This window comes from Vidua chalybeata, chromosome 2 (genome assembly GCF_026979565.1).
Source record: "Vidua chalybeata isolate OUT-0048 chromosome 2, bVidCha1 merged haplotype, whole genome shotgun sequence".
NCBI classification, from domain to species: Eukaryota; Metazoa; Chordata; class Aves; order Passeriformes; family Viduidae; genus Vidua; species Vidua chalybeata.
Window position 1 is genome coordinate 31,344,874 of NC_071531.1, and position 27,987 is coordinate 31,372,860.

At 35.2% G+C, this 27,987-nt stretch overlaps 1 protein-coding gene across 1 annotated transcript in view; it reads left to right on the forward strand.

The window, feature by feature from the left end:
- Nucleotides 1–27,987, forward strand: part of VWA3B (von Willebrand factor A domain containing 3B) — a 65,685-nt gene that overhangs the window by 21,035 nt on the left and 16,663 nt on the right. The window contains 13 exon segments of the mRNA XM_053935908.1: nucleotides 5,241–5,357; nucleotides 7,048–7,244; nucleotides 7,868–8,022; nucleotides 9,730–9,868; nucleotides 11,291–11,422; nucleotides 15,096–15,194; nucleotides 16,169–16,351; nucleotides 17,757–17,884; nucleotides 18,971–19,077; nucleotides 19,744–19,920; nucleotides 20,716–20,752; nucleotides 20,876–21,032; nucleotides 25,245–25,363. Of these exon segments, the coding sequence (XP_053791883.1) occupies nucleotides 5,241–5,357; nucleotides 7,048–7,244; nucleotides 7,868–8,022; nucleotides 9,730–9,868; nucleotides 11,291–11,422; nucleotides 15,096–15,194; nucleotides 16,169–16,351; nucleotides 17,757–17,884; nucleotides 18,971–19,077; nucleotides 19,744–19,920; nucleotides 20,716–20,752; nucleotides 20,876–21,032; nucleotides 25,245–25,363 (1,747 nt within the window).

A 27,987-nucleotide genomic window follows, 5' to 3' on the forward strand; every position in this document is an offset into this window, starting at 1 on the left:
CACATTTGGGGGTGTGTATGGGGGGAGCTGCCTCCCTCTTCCCCTGGGGCAGTCAGCCTGTTTCAATAGATGAGCCTAGAGCTCCTGTATGACTGAAATTACTTCCTTACCACTGTTTCTAAAGCTGAAAGCTGAATAGCTTTAATCGCTCAAAAGGGCAGTAATCCCCTTGAAGTGCATTGTCGGTTGTGTCTTATTGCTATTATGGAGTAGAATTTACACATTAAAAAGGAACACAATTAGCTTTCTGCATTTATTGGGTATTACAAGCACAGCCGTGACATCACTGGCAGCCAATTGGAGTGTTTCAGTCATATGCAGAATCTTAAGTCCTTTCAGAAAAGAAAACACATTGAAGACATTATTCTGGTCTATGTCTGATTTCTCTTGTTTCAGAGACTCCTTCAAGGGCATAGTAATAGGGCAATAAAAATAAAAGCGTTGATTACTCACTAATGGGCTCTGAATCTGGTTCTTGGGTATGTGGCATAAACTATGCAAGGAAATAAATAGAGAATGAACCAGAGATTTAATCTGGTGTTTCTAAAAACTAAAGGGAGGCACAGGAATATTTTGATTTTTACACCACAAATGCAACAGCTGGAGGCTGAAACTCATAACCATATTATATGGACTGGAAAAGCTGTTTTAACGACATCTTATAGTTTCTGGGTATCCACTGAATATCAACATTTTACAAATACTGATACATAAGATACATAGGATATCTTTATGTTCATTCCTTTTCATTTGCTTAACAAAATAAGTCAGAACTATTTAGAATTTTAGATAAGAGCTCAATTCTCCCCTCTGCATCTTGAGCAGCCATTTAGAAAGCAAGTGTGATAAACTGATAATTTTTACACTCATTTTGAGTGGGTGCTCAAGATCAAAACAGGTATAACTCATTAAAGAATTAGGGTCCGTATGCTGGCAGCCTCAGATTTACTTCTGGCAGAGAAATGCTTTTACATAAAGCCTTATTTCACCAATGTGATTATATCTCCTCATCCAACACTAATTTTCCTGTTATCACTTCTGCCTACATTCTTTGTGCAGTTTATTCATCTGCAAAAAGCTGTAGAATGAAGCAATCTTGTTATGTAGTTAAAATTATAAGTGGAAAGGAAGTGACATTTAAGTTGGAACTTGAAGACACAGAGGGCAAGGAATGGTGGAAGCTGTGGAGAAAAGATGTCTTTCTGAAAAAGGGCACATTTGTGTCATCTGCTTGGAGTAACAGGGCGATAACTGCTACATAGTGCTTGCTTTGAACTAGATCCTAAAATGAATAGAGAGTCCTCGGTGGCTGACATAGAAACAGTAAATTTCTGTGTAGTGGTTTCTGTGTGGTGGAATAGATGAGCTGGCATGTGTAGAGAACATGCAAATGGACTGAAATCAGGATTTTACTGATGTGATAAATCCAAAGTGTCTGACCTCCTTGTGAACAATATAAGGCTCTGTTCTTAGATGTGCTTGATTTTTCACATTTAAGGAAATTTGATAGGGAATATTTCAGGTTGTTGTGTGGAAAAAAGGAAAGCATAAGAGCGTCATTCTCCTGTATGACATTGAAGTCAATGAACTCTGTTCTGTTTATGTACACTGACATGGGAAAGATTGAGCCCTCCCTTTGGAGAGCCAGAATGACTGAAGAGTAGCTACTTTGCCTAGAAGCTGTGGCACAGACCATTGCCTCTGCTTTTTTCTTGTGTGTGCTTTGTCTAGTCTTAGCAGCCTAACCTTGGCCTGGCAAATCTCTTTGCTAATGTGTAGAGAGTGATGCAGAAGCTGTTCTGTGATACCACATGGGATACAAAGTTCATTTGCTTTATCCATTTGCCCAGTGGAAAAGGGGCAGGATTGGGCTGCTGTGACTTTCAGTGCTGTTTGATCTGGCAAGTATGTGGGTAAAAGCTGTGGACTACCCTCTTACGCTTCTTTGTGCCTTCATTCATCCCCTTCTAAGTGGAGATTTTAAAAAATCAATGCTTAAGGGTGTATTGCTGTGTTCTGCTGCCACGTGGAGGCTGAGAAAGGGACTGGCAGTGAAGAAAATCAATTTTTCCATCTTCCCTTGCCAGCAAATTCATTTTCAAATAGATCTTATTTCATTATATTTGGATTTTCTTGCTTCCACGGTTTAAGTCAGATATTCAGACAAGTAAAAAATGCTTCTGTTTTCCATGATTTGCTTTTGTATTGGTATTTACTTCCTGTTTCAAAGATATTGTAGATATTTTGGATATTTTATAAGGTTTTTGTTGTATTTTTGTTTTTTTAAAAGCAGGATTTTTTCATTAGCAATATGGAAATCAAATCAGTTACAGTGACTTGTCAAACCAGATAAGTTTGTGGAGAGGTACATGTGGAAAAGCTGCTTCTTTTGAGATTGTCTGCCAGTTAAATAACTGGGAAATGGAAATGAGGACAGTTATGAGTTTCCGTGTGCACGTGCAAGTGTGGTTGTGTTTTTGCTTAGGTCTAACATCTTGCTTCTCAGTTCGCGGGTGTCAGCAAAATGCTTCTGCCCCTTGCCACAGGCTCTCCCCACAACCTTCCTCACCCTCTTCCCCTTTTCTAGGCCCTCCCTTCTCCAGACCAGAAACGCCTTTACCTGCAGGCAGGGCATTCCTGGAACATTATCCAGGATGAGGTGCTCTGCAGGGTCAGGATGGCTTTGGGGAGAGCCAAGGGAAGCTGACTGTGCTTGGCGCAGGCTGGATACGTGCAGCAGGGTGTTCAGGCTGGTTCCCTCGTGTGTGACTGGTGGCCACCCTCCTGCCATTGCAGTGGGGTGGGTTTTGAATCAGAACCAGGGTGTTCCCAGCGGTCTGGCTCTTACACTGCCACCCAGAGCAGCTGGGAAAGTGCTTCATGGCAAGGGGAACCAGGAGGGCCCTTTCTCTCCCTGGATAAAGTAATTTTTAAAGACAAGATTATTCCTGGGACATGGGTGCCTGAATATGTACAAGAGATAGTGGCTTGGAATGGTTGGGAATTGCACCCTCCAGAGCGGTGACTTTCTTTAGTTGGCGGTCCCCAAAAAATGGCACATCTGAGGTCTGAACAGAGGGAATTTAAACAAAGTGAGGTGCATGCTTTCTTGGTCATTTACCAGAGATGTGCTTTGAGGGATGGGCCACAGCTGAGAGCCACATCTGGAAGATCTTATGCTTTGCATGTAGGTTTTGATTTTGGGTGTTCCATTTTGAAAGACACAGGTGACTCCTTACCTGTAGGGGAAAAGAGGCTGAGGCAGAGGTGCAGCTGAGCTTCCTGTGTAGAGAGAGAAAGCTGCCGTGGATATCACTGCTTGCAAGCTTCTCTCCCAGTTGAATCCAGGAAAAATGTTGTCGGAAAAAAGGTTTTAAGCAGCTGGAATTTCACAATGTGCAGTTCTTGGTGCCTGCATTTGTCCTGCGTAGCAAGTGACATCAAGCACACTTGCTTTGAAAGGGCATGCTGTGCTACAAGCATAAATGAGGACAAAATACCTTCTCATGTCATACCAATTCAATACATCTATCTCAATGTAACAATGATCCTGTAAAAGTGATGAGTCCATTGCATCAATTTTAGGGGAAATAAAGCAACACAATGATATAATTGTTATTGTTTTAGAGGTAGTTAAGGATACAAATTTCTTTGCAAATACAAATATTTTCAAATGATTAAAAATATTTTAAAATATTTAAAATATTCCTAAAATTAAATCTGTATGACAGTAATTGACAACTTGTGGAGGGTATCCAGATTTAGTTTGAGACAGAACCACTGGAATTATGTTCTTAACAGCCTTAAACATAGAACTATGTTCATGTGTGGTGTGAATGCAGGTGTTTGCATTTCTGGGGAGAGATTGCATATAAAATAAAAGTTGAATTATTTCCAAAAAAATTGAGAGAATATTTTTCATAAATTTAACAGGTAATGATTACAGACTGAGGGTTTTTTCCTCCCTTTTGTGTTTTATGTTGTGGACTGATCTGCCTTATTGAAGCTTTTTGTGATTTAGGAAATGTTGGTCTTTGTCCTAATGGCTGCAACAGTTGTTTTGAAATGCAGGAAGGTCCCAGGAGATGGCAGTGTACAATAGCACAATTCAAAATATTTGTTGGAAACTGAAAGCATTTCACAATTAAAATTGAGTTCTTATTTGTATAACTTTATTATTATTATTATTATTATTATTATTATTATTATTTCCTGAAAGTTTATCAAAGATCTGGCAGCCTACTTCAGTAGAAAACTTTGAATATCTTATCTTTCATACAGTGAACCATCACTGTATATTATCTGAACCACTGGATGATAAGATACAGTTTGCCTTGTTCAGCATTTTTATGTGCAACTCATTAATAGATTGTGATCTTTTTGCAATAGTTTGTAATCTGTATTTGTGGTTAGGATAGCTGATGATTCAGTTTCTTTTAGATTTTTACTGTAGCACTGCACATGGTTTCTCTGCACTGTCCAGAGCTTAAACTCTGAGAGTAACTTAATTTAACACATTTTTAATAGTGATCCTACTGCTTAGATATACAAGATGTCTCAATTTTAATAGTTTATTTTATGAAATAAATAAATATTTTAATTATTTTCATCAAGAAAGACATATCTGTTGAAATTAAGTAAACATTGTCTTGATTTCAGCTTTGCATCTTTCTAATTTTTTTGAAAATATAACCTGGTGGTGAATTTTTTTTGGTAACATTTATGACTATTGATGATTGTCAGGATGAAAATAAATTTATGTTTAGCAAAATTTCATGAGATAGTCATCAGGGAAAGAAGATTTAAGTAAAATTAATTATGTATTTTAGGAAATGGAAAGAGTCAAAATTGTCTTCTCTTTAAAATGTCAAAACTGGGTTTACTCTTCGGAAACAAGTTTTGCAGTGAAGTCCAGGGGGCAACAAGTGAATTTCATTGTTTATTTTCCATATTATTTTCCAAGAGTGTTAAAATTTATTTGCTTCCACTGTGGGAGCAATCTGTGGCCAACTTTGGAGGTTAGCTCCAATATACTAAACACCTGTCATATCCTGGAGCCAGGTTTGAGCCCTTTTTTTGAAGTCTGTCAGAGAACAGCATTTGTCATTGCAACAGACCCTCAAGAAAACAAGGTTATGTGGCAAGACTTGGGTATACCAATGACTTTGTTGTGATTGAGGAGTTACAAAAAGCTGAAATTGTATATAAATGTGAAGTTCTATTTATTATTTCTCTTGCAGTAGCTGGTGTCCGTGAAGATGTGTTTTTGATCTGGAAGGAGCTGGAGGAAGCCAGGAGTACAGTGAGACAAGTTCAGGAAATGTTATCAGAGTCTGACCAGTCTGCTTCTCAAGAAGGTGTCATTTATGTTTCTTTCCAGACCATTATATTAATGATCAACATTTTTTGTAAACAGTTTTGATTGCACGTCAATTTGGGGATGATTTTTTCCAAAATGTCCGTATACAGGGTATAGCACCTATATGCCTATATAGCTTTATAATAATTATCTAAACTTAGGATTGCTTAAAACTTTCCAACACAAATCTCTGTTTACTATGGCTTAAACTTGCTAAACTTTAACAGCTCAGGCTGAAACATTAGTTTTTAGTTTGTCAGTGACTAGGTTTAGAAGTTAACTGGATTTTGGGATATGGAAATTATCTGGGGAGTTTTTTGTGATCTCTTCCTGAACTGCCTGGACCAGTAAGTCTTCCATTTTTTCTACACAGTGCTGGGGAAATACCTCATCCCTCTCCTATTGCAGTCTTCTTGGGATAGCCTCCAACCTGGTAGCTAGTTCATTCCACATAAAGGCAAGGAGCAGAGGGATTGCATGTTTGTCAAGGGCAGAGATCTGTAAACAATTCAGAATAAACACTCTGACAACTCCTGCCTTAAGAAACATAGAGGAACACCTACATTTGTTCATTCAACCCATAGTTTCTGCCATTATGTTTGACCTAGAACATGACTCATTTCTTGTTCTGTGCATATTGATTGGATTGAGCCCTGTTGGAGACAGAAGCGTAGCTGGTTTCTGAAGTTCTGTTCTGGAAGGCTTTAACAAGGGACAGTGAGAAGCTACTCGGTCCTGCAGAAATGGAGATGCTGTATGTAAAGCATGTGGAAGAAAGAAAAGTTTTCTTTTCAAAATTGTGTGAGCACATTTGTGACATTTGTTCTTCCGAGGACCACAAGCAATCATAAAGCAAAGGTTTCCACATGAACAGGCTCTGATTGTGCACCTGCCCTGATGTTGGCTGATCTCTGTGTGTGTAAGGGCAGTAGTTGTCTCCATAGATTTATTTAAAGGCTCAGGATCTCACTGTTGCGGTCATTGTAGCTGCATCTAAACTGAGTAGACACTTATACCACCTTGGTCCACCAAAGTTAAAGTGTGACAAAATAAATTCACCCTGCTATGGGACCCACTGCCTTGTCATTTGGTTTAGGTGTGGTTTATTGGGATATTGATGAGTCAGTGGAAAATCCTGTATCCCATTATTTTATCTGTATTATCTGTATACTATACTGGTGTCCAGAGTTGTGCAGTGCCCTACCTTAAGATAGCCCTTAGAAAATTTGTGAAACGATATGACATTGTAGTTTGCCTTTTACTTTAAATAGCCATCTCTAAAAAGATTAATGTTAACCAATGGTCTTGACTGTATTTTCATTTATATCTTCTGTTTTTTCATTTTCTCAAATGAATCTCCTTGAAGTTAGACATCTTATTCAGGAATACTTTCTGGCACTTTGTAATTCAACTACTAATAAAATTTGTTTTATATTTTGTTCTCACTATTGTCTTTGCTCCCTGTCTTCTGGTGTTTTTTTTTTTTTCCAATTACAAAGGAATTTGTTGCAGCTGAAGTATAGACTGTTAAAATTCACTCAGAAATATCTGTTCACTCCAGTGCTGTCACAGCAAGTAGAACAAGTTTGATAATTTTGATTCCAGCATCAGAGTTTCGTTTTGAAAATAGCTTATCCAAAATGAACCATATTATAGAGGATATTTTGTTTGTTTATTTTCTTCATTAGCAAACAAAGGTGATCATCCATTATCAAAACATGTAACTGACAAATATTTGACTTCCGAGAAGTGGTTGCAGAAGTATGGCTTGAAAGCTCAGAAGCTCACACTGTATGATGCACTTGCTGATAGTGTTTTTCGCCATGTAGATGGACCTGTTGACATAAAAACTAAACCAGAGGATGAATGTTCACAAACTGATGCTGTGAGTATTGTTCATTTTCCCTCATGTCCTATGAGTTGTTTGTTTTTTCTTTTAAATCTTGAAAACTTTATTGATGGATAAATTGATAATGTAGTGTATGGCATTGCTGTTTTGTATTTTTTGTTAAAATCAGATTATTAATTATTGAGACAGAATAAGAATGTCTCAAAGAGCTTTTTGAGAATGACTGCTTTAAGGACTCCTTGCTGGTTCATATACATTCTAAAAGGAAGAATCAGAACTGGCTTAAGCAATGCCTTGGTTTTCTTTGTATTTCTGTGGGGTGGGGCAAAGATTTCTTATTATCTTTAGAGGATGTGTTAGTCTCAGATGCTGCAGTGCTCTAGTTCCTTAAGAAAATTTGGATTAATTTGTCTTCTATTTGTTTTTATCAAGCTTTAACATTGACTGTTTGGTAAGCTTCTGTTTTTTGCTAGTTGCAAGAATAAAACCACTTTGTATTGAATCTTTCTAGGAGCAAATTCTGTGAACATCATATCCCATGTTTATTTCTACTCCTTCATGTGCAACAAGCATGTATCTTTGAAGTTTGTTCCCCAAATATTAAATGCACTTCAAAATAATATGTTTTCCACATGAAATGTGTTTTTCTTTTTTTCTAGGAGACAAAGAGGAAGATAATTCATGCAAGATACTGTGACAAGTTTGCACATACCCTCTGGAAAGATGGATCTGTAGTTCATGTATATGTTACTACAAAAAAGTATAAGCAGTACAAAGAGAAAATGAGGACAGCTCTCAGACAAGTGGAAAGAAGGTTTGTGTTCTTTCACATTAAATCAGTTTGATCACTTTACATGAGCGTTGAAAAGTTTGACATTTACTGTCATAATAAGTTGAAGTGGTTGGTAAACTGACAGCAGCAGTACTAAGCCAGAAGTCTATTTTAAATCAGAATCTTGTATGTTGGATTTCTTAGTAGCCATAGAAGAAAACTGATGAAGATTTTGAACTTTTGTTCTCCTTCTGAAACACAGGTGTGAAAGTCAGTTGGCCCATTTTTGAATTACTGCTAAAAGTGCCAAAAAGTGTTGGGACTGTAAGGTGGCAGACAACTCCAAGAATCATCAATAAACTTAGTAAATGTTCATCCTGTGTACCTAGGATCCATTGTGACACCAAGAAGCACAGCTTGGCTTGTGCCTGTACTGATGGTGGTTATCTGCCCATTTTGCAGTTTTGTGTTCAAGCCAAGTTTGAACAATCTAGATCAGAGTCAGGGCGTGACCTATTAAGTAATGCACATGATCAGAATTTCACTGCCCAAACTAGCTGCCTAATTTATATTTCTGCAGCCATATGGACACTTAGGTTTTGTATGACATCTACAAAATATTAGGCAGTCTAAGGAAAACCTATTGTAGAACAGAAAAAATAAATGTTGCCTTCTGGTTTGTCTATTAGGAAAACAAGATGCCTCATTGAAAAAAGCAGGATGCAAAGCTTCATTTTATAAAATAAATTTTTAATTTTATTGCTCCTTTCCTACCAAAAATACAACAATATGATTATATTTAGCAAGGTCAAACAGAGTTTTGTTATTCCTTCTAGTTTATCTTCATCTTACTGTATTTAGGATAGCATTTACATTCTGTCAAAGGAAAATTTGAGATAAACAGTTTTGATAAGTATGAATTTTTGAAATCCAAGTCAAGATTTCTGTTTTGTTTCATCTGAATGTTAAGAAGTCTTGGTAGACCTCATGAAACACGTTAGGTGAAATAACTAATGAAAAAATATATATCTGTAGCAGTATCCTTATATTTCCATGATATAATTTTTCTGAAACCTTCTGTGGAGATGAATATTTTTCCCAGGGCCATGATGTTCCATGTGTTAAATGTCTCTGTTTCAATGTAGACAAGTATTTTATGACTCTCACGGGAAATCAGATTTGGACTTGCTGCATCCATTACTGAGGAAATGTTCTTGTGCAGAGCAGTATGTATGCATGTATTTAACTGGCTGGCACATTCCAGTCCTGTTTAAAATGTAAATCGAACTCTGTATTTAAGGCTCAAGGTCCACAAACCGTTGAAGCATCTGTGTTATATTAAGGCTCTTCGAGGTGCTTAACTTCCTTGGAGAAGAGATTGTAGTATAGGCTTAAATGATTTACTGAGATGAATCTGGAAAATAGATAGGGACCATAGTTATACCACTTGTTACATGTTGCTTCCACGTTGGATTTCCGAGCCCAAACTACCTGATAACTGATTTTATAAAGGTGCTGTATTGTTACCTACTGAAATAAAAAACTAATAAAAACTAACAAAAACCTAAAAATGTCTTGTGATGTAAGGACAGGGGACTGATTCATCAAGGACTTCTGACAGTGACTAACAGATGTTTTGGGAAAAAGAATAAGTACAGCAGTGACGAAAAGATCCTACCTTTCAGATTCTGATACACAGAACTCCAGAGATATTGCAGAACAGGTTTTGATTTTTTTTTCTTCCCCCAGGATTAAGTGGCTTCAACAAGGAAGCAGAGGGCTTTTTGGGAATGTGTTTGAAGATGACATCTATATTCTTATTGATACATCTCAGTCTATGAACAACAAGCTGCCACTAGTGAAGGAAAAAATATTTCAGCTAATGCAGGTATGATAAAGGGATGACTCTGAAGGCTGAGGAACATTTTAGAGTAAGCTGATCTTTTATGGATGGTTGTTACTCTACTTTTCATTTATTTTTTAAAAGTTTTTTGAAAACAGCAGCTTTATAAAAATATTTATATTTTTCTTCATGTGCTCTTTTTTTTAGTTAAGAATTTATATTTTCTCCTCATTTTTACAACTATTTGAAAAAAGTTAGAGAAAATATTAAAAATTAAAAAGGTTTAAATAGTTCTTTCCCTCAAGCCACCTCCCTTCTGAAAAAAAAGAAAAGCAAGCAAACTAAAAAGCAAACAAAACAAAAAAAACCCAAATCGAAAAGAAGGTATGCAATGAAACACCTTCTGGCATTTTCATTTTTACTTTTAAGCAGTGTCATCCAATTCCATTGGCTTATTGTAATGTGTGTTCTAAAATCACTTTCATACTTCTACAATAGAGGGTGTAGAACATTTTGAACTTCCTTGCATCTTACAGTGACTCAGAACTTTGCACAGGGACTGGCAAAGTGCAGGAGTACCTCAAAAGCTGTGAGTACTGGGAGACACACCTAAGAAAGGATTTGTCTTGTCTAGTTTTAGAGGTCTACAATGATGTCACCTAAGCCTACATTAATATTTCAGAGATATGCTTAATTTTAAATTTCTTTAGTCCTAAGAGAAGTAACTGAGATGAAAATTCAGTCTGTCATTGATAGCAATCATTGGTAGGACTAAAAAAATTAAAACTATGACAGAGAGGTTTTTGAGCTAATTGCTCAAGTCATAGGACATAGTATCTTGTGGTCCTCTAAGCAGATCAGTACTAGAAATATATTAGATACTGTGCCAGAAGGTTTCACAGGAAGATGCACAAAACTAATGATGAAAGGAAGGCAAAGACTTCAGGCTCTGAAAGTTTGTACTTGCTTGCACAAATCTTCTCTAACTTAAAACTTCTTTCCAAAAGTAGCTTCAGCAAATTCTTGATTTTCTCATGCTGTCCTAGTTCTCCTTGTCAGTGCTCTTTATATGATTCTTGTTCTCCTCCTCTAAATGATATCTTACTTTCTATCTGATTTCAATTTCCTCTGATAAGCAGTGATAATCTCTTTCTTACACCACTGATCATATCCGATTTCATCTCTCTCCTTCATGCCCTCCTACACATTTGCTGTTTAAATTGTTTGAGAAATATATGTATATGCAGACTTACTTTGGGAAATTCAAGCAATCTTAATAGTTGCAAGCAAGAAATGTTTTATATGTCTCTCTGAACATAATAACTTTTATTGTATATGTTATAATAATTTATTGCAATCTTATAATTAATTATATAATAATTAAAATAATTGCTATTACTCGGTATTTCAGGATACAAGTATTCTTTCTTTTAATAGTAGGTAAAATTGAGATCCTGTCTCTTGCAGGAACAACTGAGACACAAGAAGAGATTTAACTTTGTGAAATTTAGTGCCCAAGCAGTGGCATGGCAAGAGAAACTTGTTGAAGTTAATGAGGAAAATTTGCAAGATGCTTGGCTTTGGATAAAAGGGCTTGAGGTAATATGGCAGCTAATTATTACAAAGAGTTTGTAATAAAGTGTGTTTGTTTCTTTGTTTGCTTAAAGTTGTGTATGTTGCTCCACTTTCTGTGTGGCTGGGGTGATTTTGCCTAAGTCTTTGACTTGAGTAAGCTGACACTATAGATGATGGATAAAATTAAGTAGATCTGAATACAATGTGTTTGTCAGGTATAATAATCCTTTAACAATGGACCTGTTTATGAAATTATATTAATTCATAGCAGCCTGCTATGTTCAGTAGCCAAAATGTGAGCATTGGCCAATTTTAATTCCATAGGAATCCTGTAATCGCTCAGACCCTGCGTTTAAATTTGTCATTCTTACTGCAGGGCTGCTGTGTGGATGACAGGTATTGCCAGCTAACTTACAGCTCAGAGGTAGTACAGGAGACCAAAGCCAGCAAACTGGAGAAGCATTTCTAGTCCCTATTGATGGATAGACAGCTAACTTTAGGTGCCATAGAAACATAAGAACAATGATACTCAGACCAAACATCCATATACCCAGTATTCTCTCTCTGATAGTGGCCAAAGTCTGAGTGTTTTTCCCTGAAACAAAGTAGAACTGCTTGTAGTCAGTCACAGTCATCCACCAGATTGTAACTATAAGCAGCTTTAGGACCACTTAATGTGTAAAATGTGGACAGCAATGTTATGAACACAGGATTAAAAATCAGTCATGCAGAGATAGATACATCTCACATTATGTTTTCTAGCACAAACCCCCATGTTCATATAATAAAACTCCTCAGCATTATGACAGCTCTTCTTCAGATGTAATATGAAATTCCTGGGGATGAGGAATTGGGTAAGCAACATAATACCTTTGAGACTACAAAGCAAGATCAATAACTTGGTATTCTCAGAAAGCACTAACAGACCAACACACAAAGGAAAGGAAGTATTAGTGTGGCCTCCCTGAGCAGCTGAACACTTGTAACTGAGCTTATTTAGCCTTATTTTGCTGCCCAAGTTTTTGAGGCTTGAAAACTTGTCTCTGTTTAAGTCATGTATGTTGTACAGCATCATGAAAGTTCAATAATACTTTGAACTACCATATTTTGGTATCTTCTTGTGTATGCCTTAGTGAATGGCCTTTTTGATCATTATTCATAAACGTGTGAATTTTTGATTATAAATTTCATTCTAAGTTCAGATCTAGGTATCTGAAATGGAATAGGAAATGGCACAAGAAAAGGCTACTTTCAGGGATGACATCTGCTGCTGACCTTTTAACCTCTTTTAAGCATTGCAGGTGTAAGTCTGAGATCAAAAAGCTGGCTTTACAGTGAAGGTGAAATGAGTAGAGGGTTGCTCTGGAATCTTATTCAGAGTAGATCCTTTGATCCCATTTTATGCTTTTTGGTCCCAAGATTATGAATAAGGAAGCTGAGCTATAAACAGTAACTAACTGCTCCTTAAAATTTCTTTAGGTGTGATAACATTTAAAATTTTAGTGGTAGTATTGTCATATAGTTGAAATATGTAATTGTTATTAAAACACTGATAAAACTGGCATTTATTTGTAACAGTAGCAATTGTGAAATCTAAAATGAACAGCTTTTTCCATAAGGTACAGGGTTATTCTCTGCACATCATCAGCATCCACCCTATGTTCTCATGATGTAAAAAGAAGTGAAGGAAGCTGTTTTGTTTTAAATCAGTTTGGCCAATTTACACATGATAACGAGCCATGTTTCTAAAACTTTATAATTACTAAAAAACCAGGAGTATTAGATAAATTTAACAACTTTGTCTGGTTATTTCTTACAAGTGGGTACTGATAAGGACTGCTTGTGAGTCAGAAGATAAGATAATTTAGTTGATGAGCTATCACATTGCCCAGCCCATACACTCTGATGTCTTGGGACCTGGGTGTTGAGGTGACCCTGAGAGTGTAAAAGTCCTTGTTTCCCAGCCCGTGCAGCCAAAGAAGAAGTCTGAATGCATAGGGTCAGCTTCTCAAGGTTGTTTATTTTCTCTTATCTATAACATTCTTTCTCTGACCTGCTAAGCTCTGTCTAGCAAGTCGGCCATGTCATTCCGTCTGCCCTCTAGGGTGGTGTTTACATTTTATACTAAAAACTATGTGTACTATGTTTACAATAATGTGCCAATACCTATCATTTATGTTAGACAGTGTGTCTCTACCTTAAACCAATAGAAAAGTGTCACCATCACAGCAAGACATGGAGGACAAGAAGAAGGAGAAGAAGGTCAGGAGACACCCAAATCCCTCCATCTTGTCCCCTTGAACCCCATTCTAAAAAGCCCCAAAATTCTACTTTTTCACCCTGTGTTAATTCAACTACCACACTACTCAAACCCTTGTGCCTTGTGCCTCATACAAAGTTGGCAGTTTTTTCCACGGGCTAAAATCAAAGCCACAGGTGTTTTTGACTTCATGGCAAGGTCTCCAAGCTCCCTGCCAGGGTCTTGAGACAGCCAGGGCAACCAGAGGGATGTCCTGGGTTCTCACACTTATGTAACCATAGAGAGTAACTGTCAGAATGTACCTTCATTTCCATTTCACCTGATTTCCTTTGCCCTGGTGGGAAGGACTGGAAGAAATTTTAACACAGTCCATAGGACTAAAGAAATAATGCTATCTCTTAGCATATTTTTGCATGTATGGGTCAATGTTAGATATTTACATTTATCTTCTGTAATGCATTATATATGTGAATGCTTAATCTCTTCTTACACTGCTACAATCCTCACTGCCCTCCAGAACAGTACTCAGATGTTATACAAGCGTAAAACAGACTCTTATCTTTTTAAAGGTTTTGCTTTGGTTCCATTAAAAGACTAAGACTTGATGTAATAGTTTTTCATACTGGTAAACCTTACATGTACCTTTAGTTTGGAAAGTTTTGTACGCAATGTTTGAAAGGTGGATAGTTGAAGATATGAAATGTAGGGCTTAGGTTCCTAAGCCATGAAATGCATTTCATTGAATTTAGTGTAAAACGAAGAAAGGCAGATCATGATCACTACGTATGTGAATGGCATAGGAAAAGTGCTAGTATTAGTCCAATGGAAATTTTTAGTGAGCACTACATTAGTTTGCTGGGCATGTTTTGTTGCTATAGCTAACTTTTTTGTGCTAAAATATAAATGATACTTACAATAATGTGTGAAGGGGGTAGATGGGAGATAGTCTGGAAAAATATGTTCGGAAAACCAAAAACTCTTTTACCAGTTTTGGAGAAATAAAATTGTGCAACACTTTTGAGCTACTTTTCAACTGTTTGCTTAAGTAAAATATGTGTTTCAAGGGAGTGTGATTTGTTGGCAGGCAGGAGCATCAGTCGTATAAATTAAGAGAATGCATCTTTTGTCTTACATCTTCCTATCTGTTTATAGTCTTTTAGTGATTGCTTTTACTTGTACAGCTCAGATTGCTGCTGCCAGCATTTTACTTCTGTGTGTTTGCATAAGCACTGAATAGCAATCTGGTACCAATTTATTTTACTTTGACACTTGCTTAGCTTTTGTTAGCTACATGACATAAATGTTTTCACCATTTTATTAGTCATTTTGGTTCTGTATTATCCCTTGTATACACTGTCATTATGAATTTAAGAACAGAGGCAAAAAAATGTTTGTATTTATAGCTGTTTCTTGGTCTTTTTCTCTTTGGTTTCTTAGGTTGGAAGTTCCACAAATACACTCAAAGCTCTCCAGATTGCTCTTGCTGATACTGACACTCAGGCTATTTATCTCTTGACTGATGGGAGACCTGACCAGGTATTTCAAAATGAGAAAACAGAAAATACAGAAAAGAGGTGTCAGCAGTTGGAATTATGAGATGAATGTCATTCCTGCAGTGCTGAGTGTTGTGGAGTCTCTTGGATGTTTATTGGCATTGTTTCACAGTTTTTCTAGCTAAAGAGCATAAATTAATATTTTACCAAAGAATAATTTGGCTCCATGTACAATTCATATTCTTATTGTTAATATTTTTATTAAGTTCAAAATTAGTGAATAAGTAATTTCTTTTTACCTTTTTAATAATGTCTTTTATACCTTTTTAGCAGTTAAATAAAGGAAATGGCTGATATTGCTTTTAAGTATTAAAGTTCAACCAACACAACAACTATATTGCAAACATTGCTTAATTTGTCAAGATTTTTAAGTATTTTGAACAACTGAAATGTCAGAATTTAGAGAACTGAGTCAGTAATTTTTTTCTACCAGATCCTTCAGCATTTTTGGAGATGGTTGATCCACTTTTTCACCTAATTTTTATTTCTTTATGGGAGGAGGAAACTAGCTTTCCAATTTTCTCAGCCAATTTTCTTTATTTCCTGGTATTGACTCAACTTTTCTTTGAACTAATTTGGTTTCTTAAAAAGATCCACACTCATATACTTCCAAGAATATTTTTACATGTATCCAGTGATACTAAACACTAATGTAGTAGTTTAGTTTCCTAAACGTTAGTAATTTATTTTAAAACTTTAGAAACAAAGAGTACTGATTAGATTACAATTTACATCATGTGCCTTAATGCACTTGTCAGTCCTTCAAACTCAGTTTTAAATTAACTAATTTAGCTAGTTTATGATGGAAATAGCAATCTGTATAAAGTGGATGCTTTTAACTGATCTATATCTGTCTCTGAGCAGAATGACTAATTAAATTCTTACAAATTCTCCATATTTTGATAAATATGTTTCTAGATGCCACATTTTTAACATAAGAGTTTTTTTGATTTTCAGCCTCCCCAGATAATTTTGGCTGAAGTCCTGCCTCACTGTAAGATTCCCATCCATACTGTATCCTTCAACTATGATGATACAGAAGCCAATAAATTTTTGTATGAACTATCTACTAAAACAGAGGGACGGTTTCATTATTACAACATTTATTTGAGTGATCCTGATACTACAGAGTTTATTGTTGTGAGTATCTGAAAATAAATAGATTTGCTGCTTCATACTACTTTGCATTATTGAGATTTCATGTTACAATAGATTACCAAAAAAGAAAGGGTTAACCCTAGTCAGATTTGACGTGATATGAAAGCAATAATATGATTGTTCTGCTTGTGAGATTTTTCTAGACAACAACAAAAAAGACTAAATATAATCCATAATACATTTGTAGTGCTATTGTTGCAAACACATTCTCCCTCCCCTGAGGTCCCCCGCTTGAAAACTAAAACCTAAAAGTACATGTAGACCATGTTTCTCTGGAAGAAACATGTGATCTCTGCTGTTTCAGAAATAAGTTACTGTTTAAAATGAAAATATGGTTTGTATCCTATTAATAAGTAAGAGAATGCCAAGCTAAATTTGAATGATAATGATTCTATGGATTTTGTTTCAAGTTTGTTCTACAGTAGCTGCTTGGGAGAGATCTATAAGGGGTAAGATGACTAGAATAGCAGTCATCTATCAAGTGTGACTAAGCAGCTCAACAATTCCCAATAGGAAATTTCTGAATAGACTAACAGAAACCCCCTTTTAAAATGTATTCTTGCTTTTAATTAAAAATTAATTTAATTAGTTTAAAATAACACTCAGTTGAATTGATTGCGTAGATTTTAGAAACGGTGGTAGTTGAAGCATGAGAACAAGCAGTAAGAAGACAGCACTGGGAAATTTGAACTTTACAGAGACCAGTTAGAAGGAAGATGTGAAAATAATTCAGCATTTGAAAAATGTCAGTGTACTGGGCAATTTCAGTGATTCTGCTGGTGTGGACTGTGTGACACTGCTCATGTTGGAAAAATGAGGGCCAGAGTCTGTGTTGTACTCTCCAGACTTGGACATGAGAGCCTCTGGCCCTGTGGGAGCTGGACAAGGATCATTGTTGGAATTTCCTTTGTGTTTCTTCCTCTAGCCTAAATGATTCCTAGTCAGCTCCAATGTTCACTTGAAGAGTATGTTTTTTGCTTCCCTGTGACTGGGACACTATATGATACAGCTGAGATCTGTAGAATGACAGGCTACCCCTTGTAATGTACATATCTTGTATTGTATTTTATTTATTTCCTTACTTGTTTTCTTGCTTGCTTGAAATGAGTGGAGCTAGTGACCTCATTACCTTATTCAGAAATACAGCTTTTCATATCTCAAGGGGTAACTGGCTAGTTAAGGAATGCTTGCCATTTTCCTAGAAAGGAAGAATAGTTTGAAAGGCTATAAAGACAAGCACAAGAGCCTACCTGAAAAAGTGTAGAAAATTTGGAAGCTGTCCTAAGTCATTATTCAGAATTATTATCAGAACTTGCATCATTTCAGTTCAGAAATGAAACATATTTTGGAGTAATTGTACTAAAACATTTGATTTTCTTTTTGTTAGAATAAAGACATACATCTTTTGAGAAGAGAAATTGATCAAGGAGAGAAAGATCTAGAGAAAGTAAAGACCTTTCATGAGAAAAGTCTGATGATGAATTCTTATAGTGAAGAAAATTATCCAGAGAAGAAGTATGTCCTCATTCTGTTACTATGTTAATAATAGGTGTGAACTAGCTCTTATATTTTTCCTTTTTAAAAGATGGTTGTTGTTGTTTTCTTACTCTTGGGGGGCTTTTTTAACAGCCAAGGTAATGGGAAAGAAAAATCTGGAAAAATTTACTAATACTATGATGCCTGAAACAAAATTATACCAATATACCAATAGTCTCAACATATTTTGAATAATTAAGTCAAAGAGGAGAAAATATTTTTTTGTCTCCAACACATGGTAAAATTGGTCCATTTGACCTAGAGAATTAATGAAAAATTATTGTCATCTAAGTAAAGCTTGCTTGATACCTCATGACTAAATGGCCACTCATTGAGATATGCTGATTGAAACATAAATTGTGTACAAATATACTTGTGTATTTATTTGTAGAGTGATATTAAAAAACATTTAAAAATGCATTAAAAGAAATCAGATTTTTATTACAAAAATCTATTTAAAACAGTAATGGAATGAAAATAAAGTAAAAATTATTAAAAGTGGACAGTGATGTGTTATGATTTCATGTGTGAAAGGGCAGGTAGGATATCCAGTATGAAAATATTTTTAGGTGCTTATTTCAGAATTTGCATATTTTATTTTTTATTAATACTGGGACATAGATATATATATATATATATATATATATATGTGCATATGTATGTATGTGGCAGACATTCTCATTGCTGATGGTAGTTACTTAGCCCTGGAATTCAAAGTAGCTATAACAAAGCATTCTGTTCTTACTACAAATATATGAGAGTAATGAACATATTTTAAATAAACAAAGAAATTACATTTAAATAATTTAAGAACAGAAGAATATTTTAACCTGCTTTGAACTTTCCTTTGAAATGCATATTAGTATAACAGAAAAAATATTTTGCACTGTTCAAAGCATTTGAAATCAGTGTTTAAATTGCCAGAAAACTTCAGCTTAGTGTTTTTTAAATGGGTGTTATATATTTGCAGTAATTTCTTTTTGTCACTTACAAGCTGTAATCACAAGCAGACACACACTATGTCCCTGTTTCTAAACACATTGAAGAGCTGAGTACTTCTCTTAGGAGTAGGCCGTGCTGTGCTTCAGAAGAACCGTCAGTGCCATCACATGAGCAAACCAGGCAAAGCTCTGCTGCCAGTCCAGCCCAAAGAAAGAAAGCATTACATACAGGTAAGACTCAAATGAGGTGTAATTGTCAACAGAATTAATTCACTAACTTGAAAAGATTTGATTACAAATAGCAAAAATCATCCCTCATTTTGGGAACAAATTAATAGTTTGCTGACTTAAGTAATCATAATTTTGAAAATCTAAACTTCTCTTCATCTCTGCTTTTCAGCCATCCTACTTATTTGGACCAAACAGACAAACAAATGTCTGCTCATTTGTGCTTTGTCACAGGTCCTGCCATGAAAAAGTAGCTATTTTAACAGAATGTTTTGAAAGCTCTGTAAACAGTTTTTAGCAGTATATATTAAATCCTAATCTCTTTTTATTCTAAGTACATAATTGGCAAGAATGAAGAGGTGATCTATATTGTACCAATTACAGCATTACTTACACTAATGTTTCTCCTGACTATACCCATAATACTGCATTTCTCCTGGAAGTGTCCTTTGTATGCAGTCTGAAACTAAATTTACTCAGCTGAAGTAAAATAAACCCTCATCTTTGGGTAAAATACAAAGTACAACCTCGTGTTGAAGTACTTTTCTGTTTGATGTATTGTTTAGGTAGTCCCTTAAAAACTGAATACCAAAGAGGAACTCAAAAATCTCAGGCATATATTTGAGCAGTAAGTTGGCTCTTCCTTTCTTTCCCTTTCAATATCTACAGATCAAACAAAGACAAGTCTGCTGCAAATCCAGAACCGTGGTGTGAAATTTAGGGAAGAAAGCCCAGAGGAAGGAGTGTCTCCAGAGGAAAAGAGTTTTTCTGTCAAAAAGGGTGTGAAATGTACAACCATTTTCAAAGGCAAGTTGACAGAACAAGAAGCTCCAACTGGGGAAGATGGTAAGGTTTCTCCCATTACATTTGTAACTAATGGTACCTCATTTGAGGCAAAACTGTGCAGATCTGCAGTACAAAGGACTGAAACTCAACAGAGATACAGAGTTGGACATGAAGTTGGGTATTGTGACAGTGTCCTTACAGCTGTGGCCAGACTCCTGCCAGTTCCCAAACTAGCTGTTTACAGCTAGGTTTTCAATGGGGTTTAGAAATACATCCAGATAGTATTAATTTCTTTCAGTAATTAGTCCAACTCTGAACTTTATGATACATCTTGTAAGTAATTCTAAAACCTTACCTATGACACTTGAAGATGTTTGACTTTTTAAAATTTCAGCATCTTATGTTTAGTTTTTTATATATCTTTTATAGAGATTTTCATAGTGGTGTACCTTAAATTAGCTACTCCTGGCCGTCTCATTAGCAGTAGTACTTGGTGTCACATCTTGACTTGGGGAATAAGCTGGTTAATCTTTGGTCTTGGTCAAAAATAAATAAACTGAAACAAATTTCAGTTTAAAAAACAAATTGCCTTCCTATTTTATAAATTTCCTCTCTGGCTGATTAGGGCTCATGAGGCATATAGTAGCACTGTTCCTATTGATTAAGCACCAGGAAGGCGAGGAAAACTGATTTTCACTGATTAATTTAGCAACTGAAATGTTGTACAGTCATTGTGCATGATGCTGCTTGTAGGTTCAAATTTTAAAAATGGTGCTATTATATGGCAACTTACATATGCATACTTTTGTGTGCACAAAACCTCTGAGATAACAAAATGCAAATGTTTTCTCTTAGATCTGAAAATGCAGAATGTGAAAGAGGCATCTAAAAGGTATGTGCATACATATATATAAATGCATAACAAAACTTACAGTTTACATATTTTCTTCAGACTTTTCAAAACTTTTAAATGTATTTCTACCTTGAGCTACATCTCACAGTCTCTCTTTTCTAGCTCTCTAGATGTCTCTTCAGCTCTTTGGTTAAAGACCCATGGCTTGGCTGCTAGGCGACTCACCATCATGGATGCCTTAGCTCCTACAACTGTCCTTCACAGTACCAAATACATCCCAGTTCTGGACAAGCATGTCGTTTCTAAAGTATTTGATAAGGTAAAACTCCTACACTGTTTGAAAGCTAGAACAAAACTCGACAGTGTTTTCAAAAGGTTTTTTAAAATTAATTTCTATGAATGTCATAATAACATTTTAAGGTATTGTAGATTGTTGATGTGCAGTAACTGTATCATGCATATCTGAATGTTCATTCGTGCATCAGTAAGAAGATTACACTGATAGTTAATAGTATGTCTTGCATACTTTACCCTTAAGTTCTTTCACAGTTACCAGCTGATGTCAGTGTGCAGCCATTAGGTGTTTGGCAATTTCTTGAACCACATCCTCCACTGATACTTATTAATTCACTGGAGGATATCTATTAGTCCATAAAGTCATCTGGAAAAGGCTGCTGGTGCACATTTTGTGGATTTGTGCACTCTTAATTTTTACATGGGACTGCTAAGATATTTTGAAAAGTATTGTCATTCAGTAATTAAAATTAAATTTTGAGAGCTGTAAGACAGTTGTAAGATTGTATAAAATTTTGGGGGAATTTTGTATCATAAAGTTTAAATTGCTATTCCACTTACAGGAAATCCAATTAGAGCAAATTGCTCTAATTTTTCTTGTGTAATGCATCATACAAAGGTCCTATGAATATGCTGCAGCTCATTTCAATCAATAAAAATTATTTCTTTAAACAATGCTCAAAGAAAAAGCTAAACTTTATTTAAAATAATAAAGAAAGAAAAAGGGATTTGTAATAGAATGTGGTATAACACTAAGTAAAAGATTTATAGCAAATGTACACAATTTTACATTTTAAAGTATTCATGCTTTTTTTTTTTAATTTAGGAATGGGAATTTTTGCTAAAGCATGCAGACTGTAGAAATAAAACTAGTTCCTCTCTTTGGTAAAACCAATTCCTCTCTTTTGGTAATACCAAGTCAAAATCAAAATCTGTAAGGATTTTTTTTAAGTGTGCTTTTTAAAAAATATAATTAAAAGAGAAGTCTTTTCATATGAGAACATTTTTAAAGGTACATTTTAACATTTCAGATGTAAAATAGCCATTTTTCAAAAAATCAGACATTCAATAGTTACAAAAGTGTGCAAAACAATCTACAGTAAATGTCAAACAAAAGACATTGTGAATTTCACAAAACTCTTGCATCTCATTCGTGATCAGTCACTTCTTTTTCCATCTTCTTCTGAAAATACCTAAAAGATCCTCTTTCTTCCATGTTTCTCAATGAACAGCTCTTTGAGTCATTTACAGACAACCCTTGCAAAAAATAAAGCAGTCTGTAAAACAGAGACTTTCAAAGACTGTCTTTCTTTGAGAGTAGTCGAAACTATGATTCAGCAAGTACGTCTACATGTAGTTTTTAATAGCAATTCATAGGAACTCCTGGTAGTCTAGTTCAGGACTGAATTAAGTTCAGTGTTATTTGAATTAACAGGTGCTGTACAGAATCCAAACAGTGATCCATGGGCTTTTTTTAGATTCAGGGATGTAAAGGCAAAATAATAATTTTTGTAATTTCTTCATACCCACTAATCTCCATTAGTTGTGATAAAACACTCAGTTTCTCAGGTAGTGGAGAATTATTGTTCTATGTGTAAAGAAATGGATTTTTCTGGATCTGAAGCTGAGTATGGAAAAGAAAAAGAAGGTTGAGGGTTGCACACAAGATGAAAGTAGTAGAATTTTTGAGCTACAGAACCCACTTGACCTCAAGCTTCATGCCAGCATATCAAGAAAATAAGGTGAGACTAAACAGTGAGCTTGAATGGGAAACTTTCAGGATCTTGATTATTCCAGTACTTCAGAAGATTTCATTGAAGATAATAAATGTACAGATAATTTTGCATTCTTCCTTCTGAGATCTTAGTTTTCTTGGTGTCTGGAATGCAGACATCCTTGTTTGCTTTTCAGGGAATAGTATAATTTTTATATTTGGTCTTTGCCAGCAGTGATGATGGAATAAGTATGGACAGTTTTCTTACCTTGGAGATGCAGCAAGAAGAAGGTTTCCATGACAACTGTTCATTAAAAAAGGCGGACCTGTTGTTTTCAGTCCTGTGCTGCCAGTTTCACCTGAGTTATTTCAAAGAGGTTAATTTCTTAAACTACCCATCCAGGTTCACATTCAGAAAAAAAAATAATAGCTTGGGAGCTTGTCTAAATTTTGATATGTTAATTCTGGTGAAACCTTCCCTGTAGAATCATGTAAATATATGTTATAGGTTGTGGCATCTAAGTACAGGTTTGCAAGTCATGAAGTTTTGACTCAGTGCTTTGCTCAAAAAAATCCAATTTGGCCAACAAAACCATCTTTCTTTGGTCTAAAATAAGAAAATTTTTATAGGATTATTGTGCTTTGGTTTTGTTTTTTAAGATTTTGAAATTTGGGGTTTGAAATAAAAGCCATTTTTAAACAAGTGAATTCTTTTAGTTGGAAAGTTAAAGTATTTAATTCAGAAAATGGAAAAACATTTTAGTAATAAAAAAATTTCTCTGTGATTTCTATCAGCTGAATCTGTCAAATTTCACTTGACTTCGTGAGCAGTTTTCATTGTTCTCAAAGTATGCATAGTATTTCAAGTTTAGTATTTGCTAAAAACACATTCCATTCTGTTTTTTGTCTTCAAAAGTATAATAATGTGTTTTGTGCTTGTCTAGTCCTTCTATTCAGTACAAAGTATTTTATAAACTGTATTAAATATTCATGTTGCAAATTATGCTGTTTGTATTTGAAATTACTCTCAGAATTTGTTAGGCTATGTAGATGTGCATTCCTACATGATGAGGCCCTGCTGAACTTCTGTTACCTTGGATTGAGTAACATCATAGACAACAATCATGGCATTACAGAACTTGAAGAGAGGTCATCACTTCCCTGCCTGTCAGCTTTCAAACTTCACCTGGAGATACCACTGCTCAGAATTATGGGCAGAGATTTACCGTATCTGTCTCCAGCAAGATGCTTTCACTGACATGTTCCCATTGTCTTTAGCTTCTAAGTGATTTTAAGATTAATTTCATATTAGGAGTTTGATGTGGTCTGGTGCTGATGTGACACAGATTTATTAATCAGAGAGGCACTGTCCTTGGAAAGAGAGGGTGATACAAAGTCACACCACTGCTCCTAAAAAAAATTATTTTTGTTGCAATTTGGAATCCAGATATGCTGAGATGATTCAAATACATGTGAAGCATCACTGAAAAATGTTCTCAATTAAATAATTCTCTTTATTGCTCTATTTTCTAATTGTTTGTCTTATTCCCCCAACAGGTGTTTTAGTTTAGTGTAAATTGAACCTCATCCATGTTTTTCTCATCTATATCCTGATCTCAGACAGACATTTTGGGAAGACTCCCACTCAGTCATATGCATTGAAGACAGTTTTGGGGAGAGTAACATTCTCTTTCCAGTTTCTTCCTTGGATTTTTTTTTTGGTTGTTTATATTCAGCACCAAGACATTGCTATGTAAAACAGCTTTTCATTTATGAACTACTGAATAATTTAAGAGGCTGAAAGATGGTGGGATGTTGGATTGAGAGTTTGGAAGACATCTTTCCTCCTCTTTTGTCATCCATTTCTACCCTTTTCTCTGCCTTTTGAAGATCTACTCACAGTTGTATTCATTTTTATTTTATAATGAAATTGACTTATGTAGGTGTTGTTTTGGGAGATTTGAAAAATATTGAAGTTCCTGATTCTGATGAACCTGGTTAGGTTCTATGTAGTCAAGACAAGTTTCGGTGACCAATGTCCACCTTGTTTGCTCTTTGGTGATCAGTGTGATGGTGAGAAATACCTCTCTACAGCTTTACTACTGTAATTCCTTGCAGAATAAAGTCCTCCAGAAAAAGAGCATTAAATACATTTAAATATCTACTCTCACACCTGTATGCTACAATTAGATGCTAGAAAGTAGGAGAGTGTTTTAAGTCAATAAAACCTGGAATACACTAGGCATATTTTTTTCCTTTTGACTTACATTACAGTCGTTTGACAGTACTGATTGAGTTAGAATTACTTAGTAGTTAGGAATCTTAATTTGTAACTTCTTCATAATGAGATTGTATAATTTTAGAAGAACTGTCTGGAAACTGTGTCTTAATTCTGACATTTGTGGTGCTTAGATTTTTCTTTCTGCAGCTTCCAGTGTTCCTTCTGGCTGTTCTGAGCCTCAACATTCAGTCGTTCATAAATTTGTATGATAAATGGTATCTGTGTCTTTTATTGTATGATAGATGTTACCATTGGCCCATGTTAGCAGTGACAAGAAGGGGATTGCACTCCTTAATCCTTGGGCAGTGAATCTTGATGCCTATATAAGGAAGCTGGAACACGCAATTAAATCCTATGAGAGGCAAGTCTCCTCACCAGAAATTTATTATGGTTGCAGTCATGTTTCTTTTTTTTCTCAGGTACTTGGTATTTCCACACACATGCTTTGCTCAATACTGATAATTCTACATGTTGACACATTTAATCCACCATCAACATGTAGGAGAAATTTTATTTTCTTAAAAAAAAAATTAAAGCAGAATGTAAAAACAGATAATAGGCACGGAGATAAATAACAACATGTTGCTCATATTATGTTTTTTCAGTGACAAAAGCAAAATTCTTTTACTTTTTGGGAGCAAACCTGAAACTATCATCCCTCAGGTGGAATTTGGCCATAAGCATACAATGCTAGCCAGACTTCTAACTTTAAATTAAGCTCCTATATCAATAGGCTGACACTTAAATTAAGGACCTGCTTTTTGCTGCCAGCTCTCTATAGCATGCACAGTTGCATGCAACTATGCATGCAAGAATGTAACTGAGGCACCAATAAGAAATGGACAATTTAAATTTGGTGGGGTTTTTTTGAGAGGCATATGTATTGTACTTTTTAATTAAATGTTAGCAAAAATACAACAGAAGTAAAGAGAAAAAAGGCATTATATGTCTAAACTACTTCTTTCCATGATCCAACTTTGTGCATTTTTTTGGAAATAATGCAATTGACTATGGTGTAATTCAGTAATCATATGACAGCTTTGACTAGAATTCGTTTAATAAATATTTTTGGGCTGTATTCTAATAACATTTACAAATATAATTATTTTATATGACCAAAACCTCCTTGATGACACGTATTTAGTCCTTATTTTTTGATTAATTTGACAGGGGATCTTTAAGGTTTGAGATTATTTTCCTTGGTAGCTATATATGATCATACCAGTACTTTCTAAAGCATGTTATAGCTTTCTTTTTCAATCCTATTATCCTATATAGATATTTTGTGATAAAATCAAGAATTTTGATTTGAAAATGATCCTTGCTATGTCTAGTATTAATAGAGTCCAGTCTCTTGTGTTCTTTGTTCTGTCACTGAGACAACACTGTTGTTACCAGGCTGATGAAGAATTCATAGAAATTGATGTGTCTCTCATTTTAATAGAAGGGTCAAGTGGTGTATTTGTGATGGTGAATTCTGAAAAAAATTTAAGTTTTTTCATTGCTGTGCCATACCATTGAATATTTTACATTTACTGACTTTGCTTTCAAAGGAAAAAAATGTTTTCTGTTTCATTCTGTTAATGAATTAAACTCTTAATAGCATTGCCACGGTCTCCCTAAGACTTTGGTGATAAGGATTACTGTTTACCTCTGTTTACCAACAGAGATCAATGAATCAGTGTATTTAGAATAGTAGAATTGAGTTCCTACTTCCATGAAAAAGAGGTACAGAAGACAAATCTACCTGAAGATCCTTAAAATTGTCAGTGCAAAAAAAGAGATCTTTCTTTTGCTTTTGCTCTAAATGTGAAACAGCAAGCCAGTCAATTTTTTTAAATCTAGATGTCACAGCCCTTTTGTAGTAACTGAACTTCCAAAAGCTGCAGTTCAGCTTTGTAAATAGGGGTTGGTCACAAATTTATTCTGACGTATGTAGATGAAACAATACATCAGGGCACCCAGGTTTCAAGCACAGAAGCAAACATGCCAGTATTTTCCCCATATTCAAATTGAGTTTAGCATCAGATTTAGAGGGAGAAAAGTGGCAAGGGCAGAATTTTTGTGGTCTGACAAAGAGAATATACAGTATTAAAGGAGAAAAACACTGAAAGCTTCATAATGTGTATGATTTTGTATAGCCAGAAGCTTTTATAGCCAACTTAGTTATGGGTGTGCAGATTTAGAAGGATGAAGTAGGCATTAGAGCATGCTGAGACTGTATACTGGGAATGAACAAAATAGTTTGTATTCTAAAAATGCTGGTATATATTTTCTGGTAGATAAAATGAATCATCAAGAATTTCATATTCAGAATCTGTTGTTAATGTGCTTTTTTTTGTGCATGCACCAGTAAATCTGACAAGACTACTTGTAGTCAATCAGGTTACAATCTGAATTTTTCCTAGCGATTAATTCGTTCTCGTATCCTAAGGAAATTTGGATTTTTTTTTCCTAGAATTACAGTAGTTGGAATGATGACTAAAGGTTTATAGCTGACATGAAGTAATTGACTGATGGCTTGTTTGGGATGTTAAGCTAGATGATCTTATAAGAGTTCAAAATTTCTGTCTTAAAAAGCAAAACCAGAAAGTTTAGTGGTACTTTAAAAAAATCTCAGAACTGCATTGCTTTGGGATAATCACTTCTGTTTTCCTTTCAGTAGTTTTTCTTCATAGCCAGAGTTTAATGAATTAGAAACCTGAATGGCACAACTGAGGGGTAATCTTAGCAGGGAAAAAAATTAGAAATTAGCATTACTACATTCAGACTACATTTTCTGAAAATGTTTAATTGGATGAAATGTGCAGCTTAACTGGCATTTAATCAGTTTTGTTATTTGATTTAACTTGCTGGTGCTGAAGACAACCATCCATAGAAAATCCTGGCAGGAAGCAACAGTGGCTGCCATTAAACCTTCTATGACCCTGAAATAGTCATGCTGTTATTTGATGGAAGATACTGCTTTCCCATCTTCTTTTGCAG